Source organism: Narcine bancroftii, chromosome 6 (assembly GCF_036971445.1).
Source record: "Narcine bancroftii isolate sNarBan1 chromosome 6, sNarBan1.hap1, whole genome shotgun sequence".
In the NCBI taxonomy this organism is placed as follows: Eukaryota; Metazoa; Chordata; class Chondrichthyes; order Torpediniformes; family Narcinidae; genus Narcine; species Narcine bancroftii.
Window position 1 is genome coordinate 203,881,282 of NC_091474.1, and position 26,228 is coordinate 203,907,509.

The 26,228-nt window shown below is 40.3% G+C and overlaps 1 protein-coding gene and 1 long non-coding RNA gene across 5 annotated transcripts in view; one reads left to right on the plus strand and one right to left on the minus strand.

The window, feature by feature from the left end:
• The window catches only part of ahi1 (Abelson helper integration site 1), a 343,535-nt gene that overhangs the window by 306,760 nt on the left and 10,547 nt on the right, over window positions 1–26,228 (plus strand). For all 4 annotated transcript variants that reach the window (XM_069887253.1, XM_069887251.1, XM_069887254.1 and 1 more), the window contains 3 exons: window positions 1,156–1,224; window positions 13,917–14,079; window positions 14,205–14,302. In XM_069887253.1, coding sequence (XP_069743354.1) covers window positions 1,156–1,224; window positions 13,917–14,079; window positions 14,205–14,302 — 330 coding nt within the window. The remainder of the gene's footprint in view (window positions 1–1,155; window positions 1,225–13,916; window positions 14,080–14,204; window positions 14,303–26,228) is intronic.
• LOC138736968 (uncharacterized) overlaps window positions 10,295–26,228 on the minus strand; it is a 31,829-nt gene continuing 15,895 nt past the window's right edge. Inside the window, exons 2-3 of the long non-coding RNA XR_011340685.1 lie at window positions 13,806–14,117; window positions 10,295–12,478 (exon numbers count right to left, since the gene is read on the minus strand). This is a non-coding gene — a long non-coding RNA (uncharacterized lncRNA). The remainder of the gene's footprint in view (window positions 12,479–13,805; window positions 14,118–26,228) is intronic.

Consider the following 26,228-nt stretch of genomic DNA (forward strand, 5'->3'; position numbering starts at 1 on the left):
GTGGATAAAAATGGTCATTCCACATTTATCGATATTCTAGTAAAATCTAAAATGGGGAAAAAAATCTGTGGAAAGGCCGAACGCAGATAGAATATTAGACAGAAGGTGTGAGAGGTGGAGAGACAGTTAGAGGGAGAGAACACGAGGAGGGGAGGGGTAAGAAAAGTTAGAGAAAAATAAGTAAGTACTAGAGTAAAGAAATGAACCTAGTTGAACCAGCTTGCGGGTTATTTAGCTAAATCTGGAAAAATCAATGTCCATGCCATTCAGATAAGGCCATCCAGGAGGAATATAATGTGCCATTTCAAGAAAGAAAAGTTGACTGTTCCTTTCCCTCTATGGATGCTGCCAGACCTGCTGAGTCCCTCCATCTTCCCATTTTATCCTCGACTACAATCATGGGTTTTGATTCCTATCTGACATAAAAACTGAAAAAATATAGTTGCTGAGCATGTATGTGCTGGTTATGGAATTCCTCCAGAAATGTCATAGGGGTATCAACAGAGCTAAAATAGGAACACTTAAAAAATGAAATTATTTAAAAACATTAAAATACCAAAAACAGACAATAATAATTAATTACATTGAAACATATTGGTGCATCAAATAGCAGGTAAGTTTCAGTTCAGTTTCGACTTTACAACCTTTAATTTCAGTGAGGTTACTGGACTTGGAATGGAATCAGCAGGCAGCTTTCCCAGCTCTCCCTGTTGGACTTCCTGGAGAGTGCATCAGCACAGCAGAGGGCAAATCTTGTGCTGTCCTTAAGGAGTTTACATTCTTCCTGCGTTCACGTGGGTCTCCTCCCATAATCCAAAGACGTAAGGGATTAGTTGGTTAATTGGTCACATGAGTGAATTTGGGCATCACAGGTTCAGGTGGGAGGCCCTGTTGCCATGCTTTATCTCTAAATTAAATTAAATCAGCTTGTTAATATCACAAAGTATCAGAATCAGGTGCTCCGTTAATATATCTCATTCTAAATACTAATTAAGCAAATTTCACAAACTGAAACTATTCTAAACTCTTCAGAGTGAAGAAAATTCCTTTGTTAAAATAAAGAAGGGCATAACATTCAGATAACCAGTTCTTGGCTTTCTAATATGCCCCAAAACTTCCATGCAACATTTCACAGTGTATTTTTCTTTCCTTTAGACTAATGCAAATCCTTCAATCTCATCAATCAAGGTAGAAGCTGATTCTAATGCACCAGTTGAAGAAACTGTAAGTAAATATTTGTCACTTGAGGAAATATATTTGTTTTATTTTCCTTTAAAACTTTATTTATTAGTTCAAAAAACAAATAATATATGACATAAACAGCAATTAAACATGAACATGAACATTTTTTTTTAATTTAAGAAAAAAAAAATCGCCCCCCCTTCAGCCAACTCTCCTAAGGAGAGCCATTAAAAAAGAAAGGATATTTAAAAAAATTAAATATACATATGAAAATCTAATCAATATAAATTGAAATACAAATATTCCGAGTTTAACAGCCACTTATTAATAAAAAAATTATAATGATCATATGAAACATATGTAATTTTTAACCATTATTAAACAGTATTTCATCTAATTATGTCATCTATTAATATCAATCGTATTTGTATCTTTATTAAAGGTTAGTGGGAACACAGAAGATATTCTATGAATGGAAGATATATGGGATGTGTATGTTTTATGATATAGGTATTGAAAATAAATGTTTCTGACTTACAGAAAAATCTATTTATAAACATTTCTCCAGAGTAGTTAAAAGTTGAAGGCAATGTGGCTGTGGAATCAAGTCTGGGAATCAAGTTTTGCTTCAAAAACGACACTGTTTGACCTGCTGAGCTTCTCCAGCATTGTGTCATTTTATTTTCTCCTGAGTAGAATTCTTAGGTAATGCAGGAAATGCCCATGTTCAAGTCAGGTGGTGGTTCCAAGTGTCTGACCTTACTGGTAGAAGCCACAAGTTGTTTTCAGAGTAGCCTAGGCAAATAACTGAGGTGCATTTTATAGATGAAAAACATGCGTTCAGGGTATGACATTGCTTCAATGTTATTGAACTGCATTCATCCAGGCATGTGAAGAAAATTCCATCTTGTTTTTGACTTGTTGCTTATAGAAGATAGCAACTCACTCACCAAAAGAAACCCAGCCTTTTCTCTCCTTTTTTTTCCCCCACAGTAACCATATAACCATATAACCACTTACAGCACAGAACAGGCCAGTTCAGCCCTACTAGTCCATGCCGTAGCAAATCTCCACCCTCCTAGTCCCACTGACCAGCACCCGGTCCATACCCCTCTAGTCCCCTCCTATCCATGTAACGATCCAGTCTTTCCTTAAATGTAACCAATGATCCTGCCTCGATCACGTCTGCCGGAAGCTCATTCCACATCCCCACCACCCTCTGCGTAAAGAAATTTCCCCTCATGTTCCCCTTATAATTTTCCCCCTTCAATCTTAAACCATGTCCTCTAGTTTGAATCTCCCCCTTTCTTAATTGAAAAAGCCTATCCACATTTACTCTGTCTGATCCCATCGGCGAATAGGTACATGAGTACAAGAGCCAGCACCACCAGGCTGAGGAGCAGCTTCTTCTCATGTGCAATGAGAATGCTGAACCGCCAAAGGAACTGCTCACATTAACCATCCGAGCCTCTCATTTGTGCAAAACAATATTTATTTATTTTTATAGATATACTTGTTCTGCATATGTATTATTAGTATGTGTGTTATGTCTGGTTGTATGTCGGGATGTTTTTGCACCGCAGACTTGAGAATGCTGTTTCATCGGGTTGTATTTATACAATCAGATGATAATAAACTTGACATCATAACCATCAACCATTGCAGGACCTTGGGCAACGTGGTCGCAGGATATCAAGAGTAATCACTTTTGTCTGCAATTCACCTTTGTTTTGACCAAGGCTTTGATGGGGCCTTGAAGCCAGTTGCCTTGCTGAAACCAATATTGTACTTCAATAAGCAGGTTATTGGTGAGGAAGTGCTTCTTGATCATACAAAGAGCCCTGTTATAAGAAAAATAATTGATTGAAAGCAGACATATTGGGCAGGAAATTAGCCAAATTGAATTTGCCCTGCTCTTTGTGATGAGAAGATACTTGGGCACATTCTTTTTTTTAATTTTTTTTTTCACAGACGTACAAAGTACACAGATATCTCCCAACAATCTACATACATGTGGTGTTTCTTCTCCTCCCTCTCCCGCTCCCTTAAAAAAAGAAAACAAAAGAAAGAAAGAGGCTGGGTGTGGTGTTGGCACTTCTAACAGGTGGCCATAGAGCCACCCCCTTATGTAATTTCTTTTGTCAGAATGTGGTTACAACTGTGCTCCCATGTATGTCAGATATGGCTGCCATATTTTAATAAGATTGTACATGATTTTTTTTCCATGGCTGTGCATCTCGGTAGTCCACCTACTAATAAGAGGGGAGGGAGTCAGATTTCCAGGTCATCGCTATACATTTTTTTGTTATGGACAAACCAATAAATACAAATTGAATTTGGTTAATTTGTAGCTTAAGTCTATGAGGGTCCAACAAAAAGGTTACTTTTGTTATCTTGGTTAGAATATTGGCCAAATCATGCCAAAATGGGGCTGGCTGCATGAACGAAGGTTCCAGGCTCCACTACACACCTGCATCACGTCTCCGGCACTTCCGGTTCTGACTTCTGGATCTTTTGTGGTATGAGGTAGAATTGGGGCAGAAAGTTGTATTGAAAGAGTCTGTATCTAGAGTTGATCACTGTTGTCACACTGTCTCTACACCAATCCGACCAGCCTCTCTCATCAATTGTGATGTCTAGGTCTGACTACCATCTCTCTCTTGATCTGTGTAGCCCTTGCTTGGAGTACCAAGTACATTCATGAAATAAATTTAGGTGCGTTTCCCTGTCGAACCATCCCTTCATTAGGTATAGGCAGGGTTATTGCAGGGTCCCACTTATCCCTTAGAAACGATCTTAACTGGAGAAAACAATGAAAGGTCCCAAAAGACAAATCCTATTTACCTTTTAGCCGCTTGAAGGACATAAGCTGCCTTCCTTAGTAGCAATCCTCAATGTATCGGATCCCCTGCCGAAGCCCAGTCTCCAGGATTTTGTTACCCATGTTCATGGGCACCAATTCGTCGGTGAGTCAGTGACGCCTTAGGCAATATGTCCACTTTTTCTCCAATACACTCATTGATCTTGTGCCAGATTTTAATCAGATGTTTCAGTATGGGGTTATCCGGTTTTTTTTCCCTATTAATTTGGCATCACATTTGTATATGAAATCTTTCGCTGTTCCCTCCCCTACTGTGTGCAATCCCATTACTTGGGCACATTCTTGTGTTAGATGCCAGTTCTGTACCTCTACTTGGATGGAAGAATGGCCACTCTCAGAGTGAACAAGACTAAAGCTTGGATATTTCTGATCCCAAAACTTTTTCTATATTCTGTGTTCTAAACTGGGGTGAATCAAAATGGGTGGAGACTTAATACAGGAGGGAAAGCCATAATTAACCGTTCCCATTGAACGTAGCGATAAACGGTTCAGGTTTGTTATCACCACACACCTGCTGGGCTCTCCATCAATAAGAATGGGGGATATTCTTTGAGCTTCCTCTTCCAGTTTCCTGTCTAATTCCTCACCACCCTCTACATCTAAGTGTGGCCAGACCACAGAGGTTTAATTTGACCCTTTGATGTGGGATGACTGAGGACTGCCTTTGGCATGACCTTTATCTAATGAACATGCACATAATCCTCCACTGTTGCAACTTCAGGATGGTATCTCATTTTTAGGTATACTTGGTGCTTCTCCAAGCTTTCCCTTTTATTCATTGAACTCATGTGAATTCCCTTGCATGGCTGTAATGATAGAGAGTGGGATATGCTGGTCCATTACTTTACAAAAATATAATTATATATTTTTGTATATATCTTGTAAATCTTACTCTTCAGTTACTTGAGTCTAACATGTAAACGCATAATTTAGCACAATGCATGAAATAGTTTCAGAAAGCCAACATATTCCCACAAAAAAACTTCTATAAAAATAGGTCTATAGCATTTGAAGTCAGGCATCAGGCTGAAACTGCAGGAGGTTATCACATTATAGTTTAATAATCAATTTGCCAAACATTCTGCAATATTTTAACATGAGAAAGGGTCAACCAACATCGTTGAAATAATAATAAGCGCAAGAATTGCACGTACTGGAATTGATGAGCAAACAATGAGAAGCTGTAGGGACTCAACGGGTCAGACAGTATCAATGCTGCAATATTAATCAGTTAAACAATTTCAATAATGTCAACCAAGAAATAGGTAATTGATCAGAACACCAAGAATAACCTCTTTACTTTCCTCAAAAATTATGCTTCCAATTTCTTTGTCCATCTGACAGAGCAAGTTTCAAATTCTCATTTGAAAGATGGTATCGTAGAGTACAGGACTCTCCACTGGAGAGTCACCTAGATTTTGTGCTTGAGTCTCTGGGGTGGAATTTGAAACTGTAGGTTTCAGACTAGATGAGAGCACGCATTACCTACTGTGACATTTTTAACACGTTCTGAATCAGAATTTGTCATGAACAAGTCATGAAATTCAGTGGTTTGCTGCAGCATCATAGAGCAAACATTCATATTATAACCATCTTACAACATTACGATTTAAAAAAAATACTGCACAAAAAGTAAGGCAGTGTCTTTGATTCATTGATTATTCAGGAATCAGATAGCAGTGGGGAAGAAGCTGTCCTTGTGCTGCTCATCTTTAAGCTCCTGTACCTTTTTCCCAATGGTAGCAGAGTGAAGAGGCCATGGCCTGGGTGGTATGGGTCTTTGAGGATAAAGGCTGCTTTTTTAAGACACTGCCTCATGTAGATGTCCTCGATGGAGTGGAGTCTGGTGTCTGTGATGTCGCAGGCTAAGCTAACAACCCTCTGGAATTCTTGTCCTGAAAGCTGGTGCCTCCATACCATGCAGTGATGCAATCAGCCAGAAAGCTCTCCACCTATAGAAATTTTAAAGAGTCTTCGGTGACATACCAAATCTCCTCAAAAACCTCACAAAGTATAGACGCTGGTGAACTTTCTTTGTGATTGCATCAACACAGAGGCTCCAGAAATTTGAAGTTCTTGACCCTCTCCAGTATTGAGCCCTTGATAAGGACTGGGTCATGTTCCCCTGACTTCCTCCTGAAGTCCACAATCATCTCCTTAATTTTGCTGACGGTGAGCGCAAGGTTGTTGTCATTTACAACATTCTATCTCCCTCCTGCACACTTCTTCATTGTCGTTTGTGATTCTGCCGACAACTGTGGTATCAACGGCAAACTTGTAGATAGCAATGGAACTGTGCCTGGCCAGGCAATCATGGATGTATAATGAGTGGGCTAAGTATGCATCCTTGGGGTATGCCTGTGTGGGTGACCAGGGAGGAGGAGACGTTGTTTCCAATTCGTACTTACTGTGGTTTTCCGATGTTAAAATCAAGGATCCAGTTGCAGAGGCCTAGACTTTAGCTTCTTGACCAGCACTGAGGGAATAATGGTGTGAAAGCCAAGCTATAGTCAATGAAGAGCAGCCTTATGTATGAGTTTCTGTTTTCAAGATGATCCAGAGCTGAGTGGAGAGCCAGCAATTTTGTGACTGCTGTGGAGCAATTGTGATGACGGGTGAATTGCACCAGGTCCAGATCTTTGCTTAGGTACATGTTAATTCTGGTCATGGCCAGCCTCAGTATTTCATCACAGTAGAAGTTAATGCTACTGGGTGGTAATCGTTGAGGCAGCTCACACAACTCTTCTTGGGTACCAGGATGAGTGATGCCCTTTTGAAACAGTTGGGAACCTCTGACTGCAGCAATGAGGGGTTGAAAATGTCTGTAAGCACTCCAGCTAGTTGGTTGGTGCAGATTTTCAGTATCCTGCCATCATTCTGACATTGCCCTCAGAATCATTGCTTTCAGGTTCCTCAGCTTTTTCAGCATTGAGAGTCTGAAGATGTTTCCCTTTGAAAAACATTCATTGTAACTGAATTTGATTAATTATTTAATATTTTGGTCTATTGTGTTTATTTCAAGTTAATGGCTGAAAGATTAATGTTTATACAAGCAAATACTTTAATTGTAAGACTCCGTTGTAACCTCTCTGTTGCAAATGCAATATACCTTGTTGGTTTGTGATCAGGAGACTTTTCAACTTTGCACTTGATGGAACACCAACTCCACAAAAAAAATTGCTTTGTTATTTTAACTGTTCTCTCAGATTCCTTGCTGATCAATAGAAGAATGATGTGCATAAATATGCTTGCATGATGAGTTAAAGCTATCTTTGAATAAGAATGTTAGATCTGAGAAAAGTGTTCAAATTAAATTTAAATTTTAAATTTAGACATATAGCATGGTAACAGGTCCTTTCGGTCCACAATCCCATGCCACCCAATTATATCCAATTGACTTGCAACCTCCAGTATGTTTTGAACGATAATATAGTAGCATTGGAGATAAACAGGAAAATCTACAGATGGCTGTAACTAGTGCAATACACAAAAGTGGTGGAGAAACTCAGCAGATCACACATCTATAGGAAGTCAAAGTCAACCATAGTTCTGGGCCTCAGCCCTTAATCAAGGTGTGAGCAAAAATCAGGCAGGGGGAGGAGAAGAGAGTAGAAAGGAAGGGGAAAGGGGGGTGGGGAAATAAAGACTAACAAGAAAGAGGTCAGAGGTGGATATGGGTGAGAGGGTAGAAGAAAAAAATGCTGATGTGATGGAGGAGGAGGAAGCTCTCCATTTGGACAGAAATTATAGCATTTGGTGAAGCACAATTTTATTTGGGATAATTTACATGGCTTCATGAAGGACTGGTCATGCCTCATGAATTTTAAGTTTTTTGAGGAGGTGACAACAGAAATTAATGAAGGTAAGGTGATGGATGTGGTGGATATGGATTTTAGTATTGTGTTTGACCAGTTTCATCATCCATGGAAACTTGGCTGTGTAGATTCAGAATTGGCATAGTTCATGGTGCATATTCTGACTGGAGGTTAGTGACTAGTGGTGTTCCACGTGAATCTGTTCTGGACCCCTGTTCTTTATGATTTTAATTCATGGCTGGCATGAATAACTGGAGGGGTAGGTTAATAAGTTTACCAATGACACAAGGTAAGAGGATGCTGTGCAAATTGATAGGGTGGTTAAGAATGCGTATAGTGTCAGGTGATTGAGTTCAAGAGCCGCAAGGTAATGTTGCAGCTCTATAAAACTGGTTAGACCACACAGAGTATCTCATTGTTGGAAGGATCTGGAAGCCTTAAAGAGATTTACCAAGATGTTGTTAAACAGGAAAGTCTGCAAATGCAATACGGGTACTCCCCGGCTTACGACCTATGCGAATTATGTCCATCCGCACATATGACTGAATTTTTTTTAATATAAGAAAAATAAAATTTACGCATTTTATGTTATATTTGACAAATTTCAACAGGGATACAGGACATGTAAGAGCCAAATTGTGCATACTTATCTTGTTAGTCCATGTCTCAGGGTCCATAGGCTGGGCACGGCCATCTTGATTCCTTTGAGCACGCGCGAGTCTTTGGTTGGCACATGCACGGTGGTATGCGTTATTGGAGTTTGGTCGGCGCATGTGCAAGAGTTAAGGGAGTAAATTCAATATCAATATCGTTAGGGCGCTTACTCTCGTGCATGCACTAAATGAACTCCAATACGTGAACCCACCATGCATGTGTCTAATGAAGACTCGCACATGCACTCAGGAACCAAGATAGCCACATCCAGCCTATGGACTCCGGGACACTGACTAACAAGGTAAGTATGTAATTCCGACCTACATCCATTCTAAGATACAACTGGTCATCCAGATTGGAACACGGATGTACATCAGGGAGAACCTGTACACAAAAGTCCTGAAGAAATTCAGCAGGTCACACTGCGTCTTTCAAAAGCAAAGAGATGTAACCAATGTTTCAGGCCATATAAGCAAAAAGCAGGCAGGTTCCTCAGTAAAAAGATGGGGAGTGGAGGGAAGAAAGAGCAAGGGGAGGTCCACAAGCCGGCAGTCAATAGGTCATATGGATGGGAGGGCATGACCTTTCATGGTGGATATGGATGGGAGGGCAGAAGAGAAAAAAACTGACTAGTAATGGAAGAAGGGTTAACTCTCTGAATGGAGAGAGAAGAGGATGGGGAGCTGGAGGAAAGGGGACATATAGGGAGAGAGAAAGGATTCAGCAGGTAGCCACAGGTAAGGACAAATTTTAGATATTTTCTTTCCACTAGTATCCCTGACGGCTTCATTGTGAGAGGTGCATCCAGCTGCAGCTCTTGACAAACTGAGTTAAGGAATTGGAGCTGGAGTTGGATGAACTCCGGATCATTCGGGAGGCTGAGGGGTTGATAGACTGGAGTTACAGGGAAACTATCACACCTAAGAGACAGGAGGAGGGTAGATGGGTGACAGTCAGGAGAGGGAAAGGGAACAGGCAGGAGGTACAGGGCACTCCTGTGGCTGTTCCCCTCAATAATATGTATACCATTTTGGATACTCGTTGTGGGCGGGGGGGAAATGACCTACCATATTGGCTTTCAAAAATCAAAGTATTAAGTATAGGAGTTGAGATGTTATGGTAAAGTTGTATAAGACATTGGTGAGGCCAAATTTGGTGTATTATGTGCAGTTTTGGTTACCTAACTACAGGAAAGATCAGAGAAGATTTACTCGGATGTTGCCCGGACTTCAGGAACTGAGTCACAGGGAAAGGTTAAACAGGTTAGGACTTTATTCCCCTGAGCATAGAAGAATGAGGGGAGATTTGATAGAGGTATTTAAAATTATGAGGGGAATGGACAGAGTAAATGTAGATAGGCTTTTTCCACTGAGAGTGGGTGAGATACAACCAGAGGACATGAGTTAAGCAGGGTCGTCACCAAGGGGGGCATCCGTGAGCATTCCCCCTGCCCCCCATGATCACTGCCATCCCTGGCCATTGGTCCCAATCCCACTCCCTCCCACGTCAGCAGCATCTAGGTTGACAGACACTAGCAATTCTCCACCCATCCCCGGCCGCATCATTAATATGCGTCAAGCGTCAGTAGTGTCCAGTGATGCTTGACATAAAAAAAAGAGCACCCTCCTACCTCACATTGGAAGGATTGCCTCAATGACAGATTTCGGCTAGCATCCCCCCTCCGTCTCCCCCACAGAGAAGTTGGATCCTGGCAGCAGCACAACTACCCCCCCCCTACCCCGCCACCCCCACCTCCCCAGGGTTAAGAGCAAAAGGAGAAATGTTTAGAGCGAACATGAGGGAAAACATCTTCACATAAAGAATGGTGGGAGTGTGGAATGAGCTGTCAGCTGAAATGGTGAATGTGGACTCAATTTTAACATTTAAGAAGAATTTAGACAAGTACATGAATGATAGAAGTATGGAGGACTATGGACCTGGGTGTAGGTTCAACACAGACTAGAAGGGTCAAAGGGAGCTGTTTCTGTGCTGGTTCTCTGGTTCTGTGGTTTGCAGAAGGGAAAATCTTGCCTGACATCCCTGTTGGAATTCTTTGAGGAAATAACAGGAAGGATAGATAAAGGAAGTCAGTGGATGTGGTTTACTTGGATTTTAAAAAGGCCTTTGACAATGTGCCACACTTGAGGCAGCTAAGCAAGATGGGAGCCCATGGTATTATGGGAAAGATATCAGCATGGATAAAATATGACTGACCAGCAGGAGGCAGGGAGTGGGGATAAAAGGGGCCTTTTTCTGGCTTGCTGACCAATGGTGTCCTGCACTGCTCGGTGCTGGGCTGCTTCATTTCATGTTTTATGTCAAGGACTTGGATGATAGATTGCTGTGGCCATGTTTGTGGATAATACAAAGTGGAAAGAGGGTCAGGTTGTGTTGAGGAAGCACTGAATCTGCAGAAGGACTTAAATAGCTTAGGAGATTGGGTGAGGTAATGTCAGATAGAGAACAGTGTAGATAGGGTAGGATCATGCATTTTGGTGGAAGCAATACAGTGTAGATTATTTTCTAAATAGGCAATGAGTTCTGAAATCAGAATCCTCATGCAAGAACCACTAAAGGTCAAATTGCATCTAGATAAGGAAGGCAAAAGGAATACTGGCATTCATTTCAAGAGGGATAGAATATAAAAGCAGAGATATGATGTTGAGGCTTTCTAAGGCATTGGTCAGACCACACTTGGGATATTGTGAGCACTTTTGAGCTCCATATCTAAGGAAGGATGTGTTGGCATTACAAAAGGTCCAGAGGATGAGGGTTTTCATATGAAGAGTGTTTGAAGACTCGAGCTCTGTACTTGTGGAGTTTTGAAGAATCTCAGGACATTGAAGCCTTTTGAATACTGAAAGGCCTGGATAGAGTGGATGTGGATTGGATTTGCCTATGGTGAGGGAGTCTGGGACAAGAGGTCACAGCCTCGGAACACAAAAATGTCCCTTTACAACAGAGATGAGAAGGAATTTCTTTACTTAGAGAGTGGTGAATTGGTGTAATTCATTTCCGCTGATCGCTGAGGAGGCCAGGTCATTGGGAATATTTAAGGTGGATGTAGATATGCTCTTGATCAGGAAGAGAATCAAGGGATACCGGGAAAAGGCAGGAGAATGGGGTTGAAAAGGATAGTAAATTAATCGTGATGAAATGGTGGGTGGACTCAATGGGCCAAATGGCCTAATACCACTCCTGTATCTATAATCTTACTGTATTATGTCTCTCCATAGATGCTGTCTGACCCCATGCTTCCCTCCATCATATACAGATCTTATGTTTTGCTGAGTAACTGAGCAATTGCTTTGTAATTTGCTGATGAGACTCACTGCAGCTACTGGATACAGATTGTGGAAGGAATTAGTGTTTAGATTGGTGAATAAGGTGACAATTAAATCGGCTACTCTATCTTGAATGATATCAGGCTTCTTCAGTATTGTTTGGGTGGACTCAAAGTGGAAAGTATTTCATCACACTTCTGACTTGAACCTAGTCAGGAGGTGAGTTGTGCTCACAAACGCAGACCTGTGCTTGTTTTCTCTGGGCAAGGCATACCTGGGCAATTTTACACAATGCCTCATGGATGTCAGTTTTATAACTGTATTGGAATGACTTGGTTAATGGCATGGCTGGTTTGAGAGCATCGACACTACACAGTCAGGGTACTGTCTCGCCTTGCATAGCCTTTTCTGTTTCAAGCACACTCAACCACTTCTTGAAACCATGGGGACTGAATCGAATTGGCTGAAGACCAGCTCTGTTGAATTCTCAAGGTACAGCCATTCCTACTTGCTTGAATATTCTTGCTTCTTGCTGTGCAATGTTGTATGGGGTCAGTTTCTGGTTGAAGGATTTTGCATGCCCTACTTACGATGGCAGTAGGAGGCAAAAAACACCAAAGGGAACAAGCATAATTTTGCACTGGAGCACTTCCACGTTCTGCCTGGGGAAACAAAATGTCCTTGGATGTATATATTTTTATATAAATGATACCTCAACGAACAAAAACAAGAAACAAAAAGTGTTTTCGTGGACATTGCTTTCAGCCAAACATACCAAAACCTTCATATTTAGCTTTAGTTTAGTTACCAAGTTTTGCTTTGGTTAAGGTACCTTGTTTGGAGTGGGAGGGGGGGTGGATTCCATTTAACCATAATTATTTATAGACTGCACCTTTGTGAAAGTTTTTAAACTGCAAATATCATTGCATTTGTTTTCAAATATTTTATGCCTCTGAGCAATGGTAGAGTTCTGTTTTGGAATTGCATGTTTGTGAAATCTAATGCGTCTTTCCTACTGCTGAAAAAAATCATGGGCGTGGAATTAAATCCTCTGTTATGTCTGTTCTCTTCATGGCTCAACAATCAGTTCAAGAACAGAGTTGACACCAATGTAAGAGAAGCTGTTCAACATCTTTCCCCTGTAATTTGGTTTGGGAAGAAACCAGAAAAAAAAACTAAACCATGTGGATGGGGGAAGGGAGTTAGAGAATTATTTTATTTTATACAATGAGGAAAATTTGAGAAGAATTTTTTAAATATTCATTGAATTCTGTTCCTCCTATTTCTAGACTATTTGGTATGAAGCTGCTTTTAATGTTACTGGCACTTTCAATATGACAGGTTGATCATTTAATGTACAGCTGTCCTGTAACTCATCTTCACAAGTTATTAATAGCATTAAAAAAAATCCCACTCATACTTTCCAAAATGTATCATTTGTGATTGGAAATTAACCTTTTGAGTACTGAATGCCTTTGCATTTTAGTGCAAACTTTTTGAACCATACAGCTGCAGTAAAAAAAAACTAGAATTAGTGGAATGGAATTGCAGAACTTCATTTAGAGTAACTAAATTAAGATTTTTGAATGATTTTGCTACTGTAATCTTTATAGGTTCGAAGGCTTACATTTTAATTAGTTCTTTGATCAGTAAAAGTGGAAAATAACGATATCTGTTTAATGTAATACACCAGTTTTTTTTTTCTCTCTCTTTATTTTAAGTGTCTGGTGTTATATCAAAACAATCAATAATAAAATGCTCATTTTTCAACTTAGTGTTCATGTTAAAATTCTCTGATATTTTGCAAATGAACCAACAGTCATTATTTAATGAGTGCACTTAATACACCAGCTGCTGGAAACTAATCTTGGTGGTGTGGAATGTTTTAACCATCTCTTTAATCCCACAGTCCTTTATCTCACAGTTCCTGCTACGTTCCCACCACCTTTGATTCCATCAACTAAACCATTAGACAGCCTCAAGTCTTACCATATTGCAGCTTTGGTTTCAGCTGTCCAGATGCAGGAGGAAGTTAGTCTTCAGGGTTTCTCTCTGTGGCATGTTTGTGATAAAACTGTGGCGGTCTTATCTCTCCCTTAGGTTGTAGCTCTTTATGACTACACAGCGCATCGATCAGATGAGCTAACCATCCAGCGTTTTGACATTATCCAAGTGCTGTACAAAGATAATGTTAACTGGTGGTTTGGTCGCTTAGCCAATGGAAAGCAAGGCTTCTTTCCAGCAAATTATGTAGCTAATGAAAGTAAGTTGGCTTTCATTCTTCCTCCTTCATTTATATGTCTGTAACAGATAACACAAGATTTTTTTTCCTACTTGCTTTTAAAAAGAGGAACTTCAATATCTTGTGAATATGTATTGTTTTAACAGGAATACATGAAGAAATACAACCACATCAACAGGACAACAATCCTGTTTTAGTAACTGAAGATGATGAGACAGAAGTGAAATCCTCAACACCCACCAAGGTAAATATAGTATTTGAAAGTGGAGCAAATAAAAATGGTACTTTTTTTTAATTAAAAGTACAAAACACTGCAAGTGCTGGTAAGCCAAGATAAAAAAAAACCAAAGATGCTGAAGCACTAGGGCAATCTGGAAACATCTGTGGAAAAAGAAGCAAAGTTAACATTTCTCATTGGTGACCATTTATGATAAATAGAAAGTGTTAAAGCTGTAAAAAGTTTTAAGTAAGTATTGAGTCAGAAAGGGGAAGAGAGGAAAGAATTAAAGAAGATCTGAACTAATAGGTCAGACAAGGCAGCTGAGCTGACTAAAGGGTGAAACCAGGTGATAATTCAATAAAAGGCAGTGACAAAGGGCCTGTAATAGCAACAGCAAAATCAACACAAATTTCTAGTATCCGAAAGTATCGCAACATCATGCCAGCTTCACTGTTCCAAAGATAATGTGAGCTCTAGAATCGTATCCTCAGCCACCCAGTTATGCAGTAGTTATGAAATGGATTCAGCAATGGTTGGATGGGCGGTGTCAGAGAGTAGTGGTAGAAAATTGTTCGTCCAATTGGAGCCCAGTGACTAGTGGAGTTCCTGAAGGATCGGTCATGGGTCCACTATTGTTTGTTATATATATTAACGATCTGGAAGGGGTGGTGAATTGGATAAGTAAGTTTGCAGATGATACAAAGATTGGTGGTATTGTGGACAGTGAGGAAGATTACCGTAGCTTAAAAAGAGATATAGGAAAGCTAGAGGAGTGGGCTGAGAAATGGCTGATGGAATTTAATACGGATAAGTGTGAAGTGTTGCATTTTGGAAAGGCAAATCTAAATAGGTCATATACATTGAATGGTAGACAATTGAGGAGTGCAGAGCAACAAAGGGATTTAGGAGTTATGGTAAATAGTACCCTCAAAGTTGATACTCAGGTAGATGGTGTGGTGAAGAAGGCATTTAGAATGTTGGCCTTCATAAATCGGAGTATTGAATTCAAGAATTGGGATGTTATGATGATGAAATTGTACAAAGCATTGGTTAGGCCAAGTTTGGAATACTGTGTGCAGTTTTGGTCACCAAATTATAGGAAGGATATAAACAAAATAGAGAGAGTGCAGAGAAGGTTCATGAGAATGTTGACAGGATGTCAGGGTTTGACTTACAGAGAAAGGTTGAGCAGCCTGGGGTTTTTTTCTCTGGAGCGTAGAAGATTGAGGGGGGATTTGATGGTGTTGTTCAAGATTTTAAAAGAGACAGAGAGAGTCAACGTGGATAGGCTTTTTCAATTAAGAGTGGGGGATATTCAAACCAGAGGCCATGGTTTGAGATTGCAGAGGGAAAATTATAAGGGGAACATGAGGGAAAATTTCTTCACGCAAAGGGTGGTTGGGATGTGGAATAAGCTTCCGGCAGAGGTGGATGAAGCAAGAACGTTATTTACATTTAAGGAAAGACTGGATAATTACATAGAGGGGAGAGGATTGGAGGGGTATGGACCAGGTGCTGGTCAGTGGGACTAGGAGGGGGGGATTTGTTCTGGCATGGACTAGTAGGGCCAAACTGGCCTGTTCTGTGCTGTTTATGGTTATATGGTATTTGAGCACTGAGGAACTAAATAATAGCGTTAAACTATTGGTGATTATTGACAGAATGCTTCAAACAAAAGGGTCACACAGTCCCATTGCTGCACAGCTGCGGCCATCTGAAATTGATCTTGTCCTCATTTACTGTGGAATTTGTGCATTTCTCCCTACGACCCTATCGATTTTGGCTGTATACCATGGTTCTAGCCCAGATCATTAAGTAGGTTAAATGGGCACCATAAATGTAATAAGTAAGTGTCAAAGATACCAAAGAGAAGTTGATGAGCATGTGAGAGAAAAACAAGGTGAATGGATTGTTTGCTGGAAACTCGCCTGGTTGTATGTGATAATTAGTAAGTAAAGGATGAAAGATCAGGTCACATTTTTATTTTAGCACTCACAAGCTGCCAAAGCATCCAATAAACAAAAGGGGTTGTTGGTTATTGTGAAATGCATAATGATTGATCCCACTGCTTTGAAATTACTTCACTTATATACAGTCATTACATTGTGTGGGTATTGAATACAAAATCAGATCTGGCAATCTTTTGCTTGGAGGTTATTGGGTAGTTAAAAATCCAGGGCTCAGCTACACAAAAGTTTGAAATTGTGACTTCTGAGAATATTTGGGTTGGAACCCCTATTTTGCTGAGAATAAAATACCCTGGTTGTGGTAGTCCAAGGCAGAGGAAAGCTGAGGACACAGAGTGCTGAAGAAGGAGGTATGTAATGTGGTATTCTGACCAGGAATCTTCTAAGACATTCACAGAGCCTTGCATCCAGAGGCAAAGATTTTCATTGGTAATCATCACAGCAGATCAAGAGACTGCCTTCATTTTCAGATAGGCATGAGTAATTGCAGGCCTACCAGTGATGCATACCAGCCACAACTGATAACAAATTAAATTGAACACAAAGCCCTATTAGAATGGAACTCCCGTTATATTCCTGGGTTACTGATTTACTTAGCACAAATCATGAAAACCCAAACAAACCAAAATTAGCAAATACTATATATTAAAAACTAAACCATTGACACGGTATATAGTTTTGCCCCTATGCAGTGATCCATAGATGCTGCAGCCTAGCTTATAGAAGGGTGATAATGAGCAACACTGGGGTCAGATGGCTTAGCTTTGGACTCTGCGATCATTATGAGAAATGGTCATCTAGACCACTATCAGAGAGGCAACTGTGAAGACACTAGTGGATGTCTATGGTGAGAGGACAAAAATACTAACTTGATTCAAACACCATGGGCCATCAGAGCAGTCAACTGTAGCATCTTAGCATCTTCAGTGGTGCTGCCTATAATTGCCACGCTGATAGACTTGGTGCAAGTTTTGAGCAGCTTCTCTTGTGTATGCCTCATGTGGGCTTTCAAACATGTCAGACAATATTTCTAGTAATTGTGCACATTAATCTTTGCTCCATTGCAAAGCTAATCCAACCCTAACAAGCAGAACTGGTGTGCAGTCTCGCTTCTGGGAAAGAGGCACACAAGGTATGTTTTCCCCTTTAATTTGACTGCAGGACACTGATCTGGTGAATTCCCATGTATAGATCCTGCCCCAAAGATATCCCTTGCTGCTCACAAAGCATCTTACCTTTGTGTTCACTGAATTAAATACTAAGAATTGTCAGTTTAATACCAACATTTTAATAATGTAAATGACTAAGTAGCTTGAAACAAAGAGCAGGCTTGTTTTTTGGGCTGGAGGAACTACAAAATGGAGTTTCCCCAAGGGTCGGTACTCAGACCACTTCTTTTCTAAAATACGTTACTCATTTGGACTTGGATGTGCAAGTCAGAATTTCTAAATTCTGAAGGTGCAGTGAACTGTGAAAAAAGTTAGTAATAGATTTCCAGGAGACAGATATAGATAGGAAGGTGCAATGATCAGATGAAATTTAATGTTATAAATAAAGCCAAAATTCTCATTGGAGGAATAAGATGAGGCAGTATAAATTGGAGGGCACAACTTTAAAAGGGGTACCTGAACACAAAGGTCTGTGAAGTGAATTGGAAGTGGCAGGGCAGGTTCAAAACATTGCTAAAGTAACATACAAGATCCTAGGCTTTATAAGTACAAACCAGAACAAGTTATGATGAACCATAACAAAACAGCTGGAGAATTATGTCCAAATCTGCAGGCAACACTTTAACACTTTAGCAAAGAAGTAAAGGTTTCACAGAGGATGGTGAAGAGATTTACTAAAATGATGCTAGAGCTTTGAACCACCCCGCCCCCCCACTCCATCGTAGACCATCTCAAGAATGGCAGTGTTGAACATGGCATTACCTCAGATGCTGATGGAAAAGTTACTCGCTAGGATTCATTACCCCTCTCTACAACTAGGTCCTGAACATTTTTAAAAATTTTTCCATAAATATATTCATACCATCTTTAAACTTTCATATACATCAAATAGATTAAATATATACAAGAAAAATCCCCCCTTCCCTCTCTCCTCCCACCAAAACAAAAATAACCATGTACTGTCAGAGCTCTCATTTTTCTATATTATTTTTGTGGATATCACATCATTGCATACATTGAAGGGTCAAATTTATAATTGGACTCTCATATGATCCAATTACAGTTGCCATACCTTAATGAATATATCATATTTATTTTTTAAGTTGTAAGTAATTTTCTCCATGGGTATACAACCACAGATCTCCGTGGCCCATCATGCAATAAGAAGAGGAGAGTCAGATTTACAAGTGATGGCTATACACTTCTTAGCCATAGGCAGAAATACTTTGATAAAGAAAATTTGAAATTTAGTCAGTTTGTGGCTCCAGAAGGTACAACTCTGGATCATATGGGAAGGTCACTCCTGTTACTCTTGTTAGTGGTTCAACGATATCATGGCAGAATGGTCTTACCTTTGCACACAACCAGGTGGAATGTAAAAAAGGTTCTTATTTCAATGCCACATCTAAAGCACATTTCAGATATTTCAGAATTTGATTGTAGTTTTTGTGGCATGAGATATAATTGATGTCGAAAATTGTATTGAACCAATCCATATTTCACATTGATCATTGATGTCATACTATCCAAACACCAATCAGACCTACACCTCCCTGGTATTATAACATATAGATCTGACCCATAAACCCAGCAGCAATAGATATTGACCAAGACAAATGGTTACTTAAACAAAAGTTGTTTTTAATTATCTTTAAACATGAAAACAGAATCAAACTTTATTTTAACTAACCTAACTTAACCCCCTTCTAATTCTAAGCTCACGTGTATGTAATGTGTGCTTAAGTTCAGAAAAGTTCTTTGGTTCACAGTCTAATCTCATTTCTCATTCCTCCAAGTTCACTGGCTGCAGGCAATTCTTATACTGTGCACAGAATTTAACATTTATAAAGTTCACCAGGCTTTGGTGCTTGAAAGGTAAGTGGTTACTGCCCAGGAAAGTTCTTGTCACTTTACAGAGAGAAATTTGTTGTTCCAGGACATCCACAACTGATGTTCTTCCATCAGCCACTCCAGTGTCTTGCTGACGAAACTTGCCCCTTCAGGGTTCTCCAGATGATAACCTCTTTAATTCAGGTCATCACAGATTTCCTTTTTGTTTTTCTTATTCCAACTGAAACATTAGACAGCCAGTCCTCTCTTGCATGACTACAAGGGCTTTGACTAGAGCGTCTTCCATACGATCTTGTCAGCTTGTCCTGTTCCAGTCCCAGCTACTTCTACTTTCTGTAACACTGTCAAGTGATCTCTGTATCTCTCTCGCTCTCTCTCTCTCTGACTGAGAGAAAGCTTATTTAACTCTTTCTGTTTGCAAAACCACATGACCCTCTTATTAACAGCAAACTCTCATCCAGACAGCAGCAGCATCGACAAGCTCTTTCATCTGTTGCCTTTTGCAAACAACAATCCATTAGTGAAGTCTCTTGAGCACTCTTCAAAACTCTTGCAAGAGCAGTGTAGCCTATATGTCCAGCATGGGGCAGAGCTCCAGTATTTCAAATGAGATCTGTTTTAAAGTGTTTGTATGTGACCTACTCTAACAAACCTTTCCCAGTTTATCTCTCAAAAACATATCTATATACTCTGTCACACTCCCACCTCTCTCTCAACCTTTGTAGGCTTGGCTTATCACTTTCACCTTGGAGAACAAAATACATCCTAGTTATAAATCTGGATGCACTTCCCAGCCAAAGCATCCTTTCCCCCTCATCACTTGAGGGAAGGGCCATTGCGGGACCCCACCTTTCTCGCAAGAAGGACCTTAATTGAAGAAAACAGTAAAAGGTTCCATTCCACAAATCATATTTCTATTTTAATTGTTCAAAGCACATAAGTAGTCCTTTCTCGTAACAATCTTTGATATGCCTAATTCCTTTCTCATACCAAATGTTTAGAATTCTATTACCCAAATGTGATAGTACAGATCTATCACCAATGTATATAGTGTATATAGTTACAGTATCTAGACTGTGCTTACAGCGATTGGCTGAGAGCTTAGCCACGCCTATTGTCTGGGCCTTAAAGGGTTGTGTCCCTAGCCAGGTCGGATCATTCCGGACTGGTCGGCCACCTGTGAAGAGCTCCTGTCTTTTGCTAATAAAAGCCTTGGTTTGGATCAACAAGTCTTTGATTCTTTTGACAAGCTCTACACCAAATTCATGGGCAATAATTCATTCTGGCACAGTGGTGCTTTTGGTGATATCCCCATTTTTTTTCCAATACACTCATTAATCTCATAACAAATTTTAATCGTATGTATTAAAATGGGGTTATCTGGGTTTTTTTGTTATTAATTTGACATCTGTTTGTAAATAAAGTCATTTGCTGCCCCTTCCTCATTGTATGTAATCCTAATTGGATCCATGAGGGAGAACTTTCTTCAAAGAAGGATGAAAGGAACCTTACCTGGGCTGCTTTATAATTTTTTTTAAATCCGGCAATCTTAATCCCCCAATTTACATTCCCATGTTAGTTTCTTTATTATTCTAAATAAACTGTCTTAAATGTTCATTGATTATCTTTAAAAAAATTCTGAGGCAAAGTAATACCCAACAACTGGAAGAAGTATTTCAATCTTGGCGTCACTTTCATTTGTACACAATTAACCCTCCTGACGAAAGTAATAGACAAATTCTTCCATCTTTATAAGCCAGCTTCTTTCTTTCCAAGCAAAGAAAGATAATTCAGTCTGTAAAAAAAAAAGTTAAGTGATTATCTAGCCTTATTCCTAAATATTTAATTCCTTCCAGTTTCCATTTAAACCAACTTCCTTTTTGGTATCTTTTATAATCAAAATTTGTTAGTGGCATAATTTCACTTTTTTCCAAACTAATTTTGTATCCAGAAATTCTTCCATATTTCTCCAGTGTGGTCTGTAGTTTGGCCAAAGACTCGTCAGGATCAACATGACATCAAATGCAAGCAAATTAATTTTATGCTTTTCCTGGTCAACTCTGAATTCCTTTATGTCTGGATCCCTCCTTATAGCCTCTGCTGATGTTTCAATCGTCAAAACAAAGAGACCTGGAGACAATGGGAACCCTTGTCTGCTGGATCTACTCAAAGGAAACATCGACGACATCTGACCATTGTTATAATTTTGGCCCTTGGTTTATGATAGAGGGTTTTTAGCCAGTCAATAAATATTTAGCCCATTCCAAACCTTTCTAATACTTTAAATGAAAATGGCCACTCCAATCGATCAAATGCCTTTTCTGCATATAAAGATTCAGTTATACTCGGGTTAACTCTAATTTTAAAATAGTTTTTTTTCTGTTTTATATGTTTGCAAAGTATTGTATTTCAATTTTTCTTGTTTTCCAAGATCTTATATTTATCTTTCTTACCTGTTTTCTGGTACCCTTTTTCCAGCTGTGTTATTTATTTCTCCAGACTATTGACCTTTGCCAAGTATTCCTTCTTTTTATTTAGTATATGAAATTATCTTTCCCCTTAAATAAGCCCTGTCCTATATTTTTTCTAAAAATTATCATCAGTAGAGGGTAATTCATTTCACAAAACAATTCTATATGTCCCCTAATAAAATTACAGAAATCTGTCCTTCTCAACAGCGTAGAATTTAAAACGCCATCTATAAACACTCTCTTGTTTTTATGGTATTATTATTGTTAAAGTCAGCGGTTCATGATCAGATAGCAATCTGGTTAGACACTCCATTTCAACCACTCTGTTTTTTAATTGTGCAGACATTAAAAAGGATCAATCCTTGTAGAAGAGTCGTGAACCTTTTAGTCCAAAAAATAATATCTTGCCCTGGGGTCTGACAGTATCCATATAACTATCAGATTTAAATCCTTCATAAAAAGATAAAGTAACTTTCGCAGCTCTTGCTTTTGTTACTGTCTTCATTAATTTATCTCCCCCAACTAATACATTTTGTCTTCCTGACAATGTGCCATTATAAACTTTCCTGCTAGATCAATGGATCAGTGTCTTTGACCAACACTGGTATATTTTTGTCATTTAAAATTGCTACCCCCTCCTTCCTTGTTTTGGAATTGAAAGAAGAGGAAATAACTGTCCTACCAGTCCCTTTTTAATTTATTATGTTCCATTTTTGTAAGATGTGTTTCCTGTAGGAAAACTACATCTGCCTTTAATTTTTTTAAGTCCTCCAAGACCCTTTTCCTCTTTATGGGTCCATTTATACCATTAATATTATAACTAATACATTTTAACATTTTACTCATATTCATATTTACATATATCCAACTCTATCCTATGGCCCTTATGCTTATTCATGCAGTACAGTGATTTTTCCCTTTTAAAAAACACATGTGATGTCCCTGCACTGATGGTGACGTAAACAAGAAACCCCAAAAGCCCATGAAAAATCCTATGGTATTATCTGAGAATCCCTTCCCCATTTTGCAAAAACTCTCTTTCTCTGGCACCATTGACTCCCCCCCCCTTTAAATCAGGGTATCCTTCTTGCTTCTATTTTTACTAAGTATTCGCCCTCTCTCCTTATATATTCCAATATTATCACTACTTTAATTAAGCAATGAAAGATTATTCAAAATATAACTCTTTTTTTAACTTTAATACAGTTTTTAAAAATTCACAGTTAACTTTATCTTTTCCTTGTTCTTTCTGAGGTCCCCCTCCTTTGGAGATTTACAGAATCTTCAGAGTCCCACTGACACATCGATACTCAATGTTGCTGGGTATAGCATTGAATACTTTATGTTCTATATTTGCAATTATCGCTTGACACCATCACATTCCTTTCTTTGTTGAACCAAGTTCCAACTAAAGTCTTGAAAAAATAGTACTTTTCCATCCTCCAGTTCGACTGAGCCATTATGTTCCCTGGCATAACTAACTGTTGCCTCCCGATCCTGGTAACTCAGAAACCTTACCAGTACCTGTCGTGGTCTTTGATTATCTGGTCTTCTGGGTCCAAGGGTCTGGTGGGATCTCACCACAAGCAAGTTTTCATTGAATTGTTCTGTTCTCAAAACTTGTCGGATGCATTTTTCAAAGAAACTCACAAGGTCAGGTCATTGCCTACAGTCCCTTTTTTTAGCCCGATGATTCGGACATTGTTGCTTCTGCTAAAATTTTCCATATTGTTTGTTGTTACATCGAATAACCAGACAACACAAAGTGACAACTTCTAATGAATACTTTACTGTTAAATTCAACAGTACAATCTATAATGGGAGCCCCTGGAAAAGGCATTCGCTACCAACCAAGCTCCGTTTATTTTTTTTTAACTAGCACGCTTTGCGGGGACTCATGCACGTGCAATAGCGTTGTGGTGAGTACAGTGGCTGCAGCGGGTGCAGACAGCCAATAGGAGCAACTGTCTACATCCCCTTTCTTGGGCAACCCCCTTCACTATCCATGTAGGTGTTGTACATTACAATAATTATAGTTCAGCAGTGAGTAGTCAGTCCACTTTAATCCTGATATTTTGGGTTGGGCTTAAAAGTGTGCCCGAAATGTGTAACATAGTAGCCATTGGTGGAAGTGGATGCTGCTTGGGTTGCTTCAGCTTGTAAGGATGTGCCATCTGTGGTCTCAGGGTTGCGGCCATATTTTTAAAAATATATATTTTATTTATAATTTTTCATACAGTCTTGCAGTCAAATGCCACGACCTGTCAACGATGACAGCTCACAATCTCCTATACATGCACATATATTCGTTTTCTCTATGACTATATATACAAGACTGCGTCATTGCCCACCCCTCCCCCACCTATAAAACAAAACAATTCGTTCATACCATAATGTCGATAACAATAACAAACACAAACATTAAGGAAATGAATGACTACAAATAATAAAAAGAAACGAGAAAAAAAAGAGACCATCACGGCTCAATATACGGCTTCCCGGTCGTTGTTCATTCTTCACTTTCCTTGATCGGGATCAGTGCGGGAGAGAGGGAACCGCAGCAGGGAATGGTAGAACAATCACTTCCATGCACCTATGTAGTGCATGTATGGCTGTCAAATTTTCCGAAAGGTGCTGTACTTGTTTCTCGGATTGTAAATTATTTTCTCCGGGGAACACGACTTTGTATTTCCTTGTTCCATGGCTTGATACTAAGAATAGTATCACCGCAATGCACTTCCTGGACACTGCCAATGCGATTAACACAAATTGGATTTGAAATTTGGACAGCTTCATTGTAACCCTTATACCCTTATGTCCAATATATTCCCCAGCAGGAACACCTCTCGGTCCTGAAGGAATTGTTTACCTATAATTTCCTCCAGGACTTGGCCTAGATCCACCCAAAAGGGCCTCACCTTGGCACATGACCAGATTGCATGTACAAACGTCCCGGCTGCAACACCACACCTGAAGCATTTGTCTGGGAGTTCTGGCTTTGATCTATGAATTTTCTGCAGCGTTTCTGTTGCTGCCGCCGCCGGAGGCCCGAAGTCCTGTTGCTGCCGCCACCAGAGGCCCGAGGTCCTGTTGCTGCCACCGCCGGAGGCCAGGCAAACCCCGGCAGCCCACACAGCTAGACTGTTGGCAGCCGAGCCCTGGGCCGGGAGCCATCAATGAGAACAAGCACAATACTATGTCTACATAACACGATCAGTCTCTTTCCACTCTAGTCTAAACACTAACAACTGTGAACTCCATTGCAGAATTCTCTCCAGTCTTAAAAAATTTTCTACTAGAACTTTTCTTGCTGATCCTCAACCAATGCTGCATCCCCTTTACTCGGCCGCGGCAGGAGTAAACGCACGCAGGCCGATTCCAGGGCGCACCACTCCATAACTGTGGACAGCGGTCGTAGATCTCCAGATATGGTTCGACCTAAAAGGGGAGGCAGGCCTCTTCAGCCCGGTTAAGCAATCTGTATAGGAGTAGGTCACTCCGATATAAAACCTACGACCCAAGGACCTCACTGCCATGTCCCAGCTTGCTTGGCCACGGCACACGAACCATGGGTGTAAAGGGTGGGGCCAGTACTGCGCACACTGCACTCCACCTAAAAGTTCCTTTGTGCAGGCCTGAGGACAGGTCCACGTCCTCCCCCTCAAAAGATGCACACAAACTCAAGCTAGCATGTTGAAACATCAGAACCATGCTAGACAAGGCTGACAGCCACCGACCTGAATGTCAGTCTGCCCTCATCGCACATGAACTCCTTAGACTCAACATCGACATAGCCGCTCTTAGCGAAGTCCGCCTTGCAGATGTAGGCAGGCTCCAAGAACACGGCACTGGCTTCACACTCTACTGGTCTGGCAAGCCTCAGGCTGAACAACGCCTATCTGGTGTTGGCTTCATGGTCAAGAACTCCATTGCCTCCAAACTCGAAAACCTCCCGACAGGCCTCTCTGACCGGATCATGTTCATGCGACTCCCCCTTCAAAACAAGCGACATATCACTCTCATCAGTGTCTATGCTCCAACCCTTCAGGCGGAACCAGCAGAAAAGGACAAGTTCTACACTGATCTGCACAACCTCATCCAACGCACTCCTACAGCCGACAAGGTTGTCATCCTTAGCGACTTCAACGCTCGCGTTGGCAAAGACTCAGAAACCTGGCCAGGAATCCTTGGCAAGCAAGGTGTCGGCAAGTGCAATGACAACGGGCGCCTCCTGTTGGAACTCTGCGCAGAACAGCGGCTTGTCATTACTAACACCCTTTTCCAGCAGAGAGACAGCCCGAAGACTACCTGGATGCATCCCCGATCCAAACACTGGCACCTCCTGGACTACGTTCTGGTGTGAGGAAGAGACAAACGAGATGTGCTCCACACCAGGGTCATGCCCAGTGCAGAATGCCACACTGACCACCAGCTTGTTCGCTGCAAGCTCAACCTTCACTTCAAGCCAAAGTTCAAGAACAGTGGTGGCCCC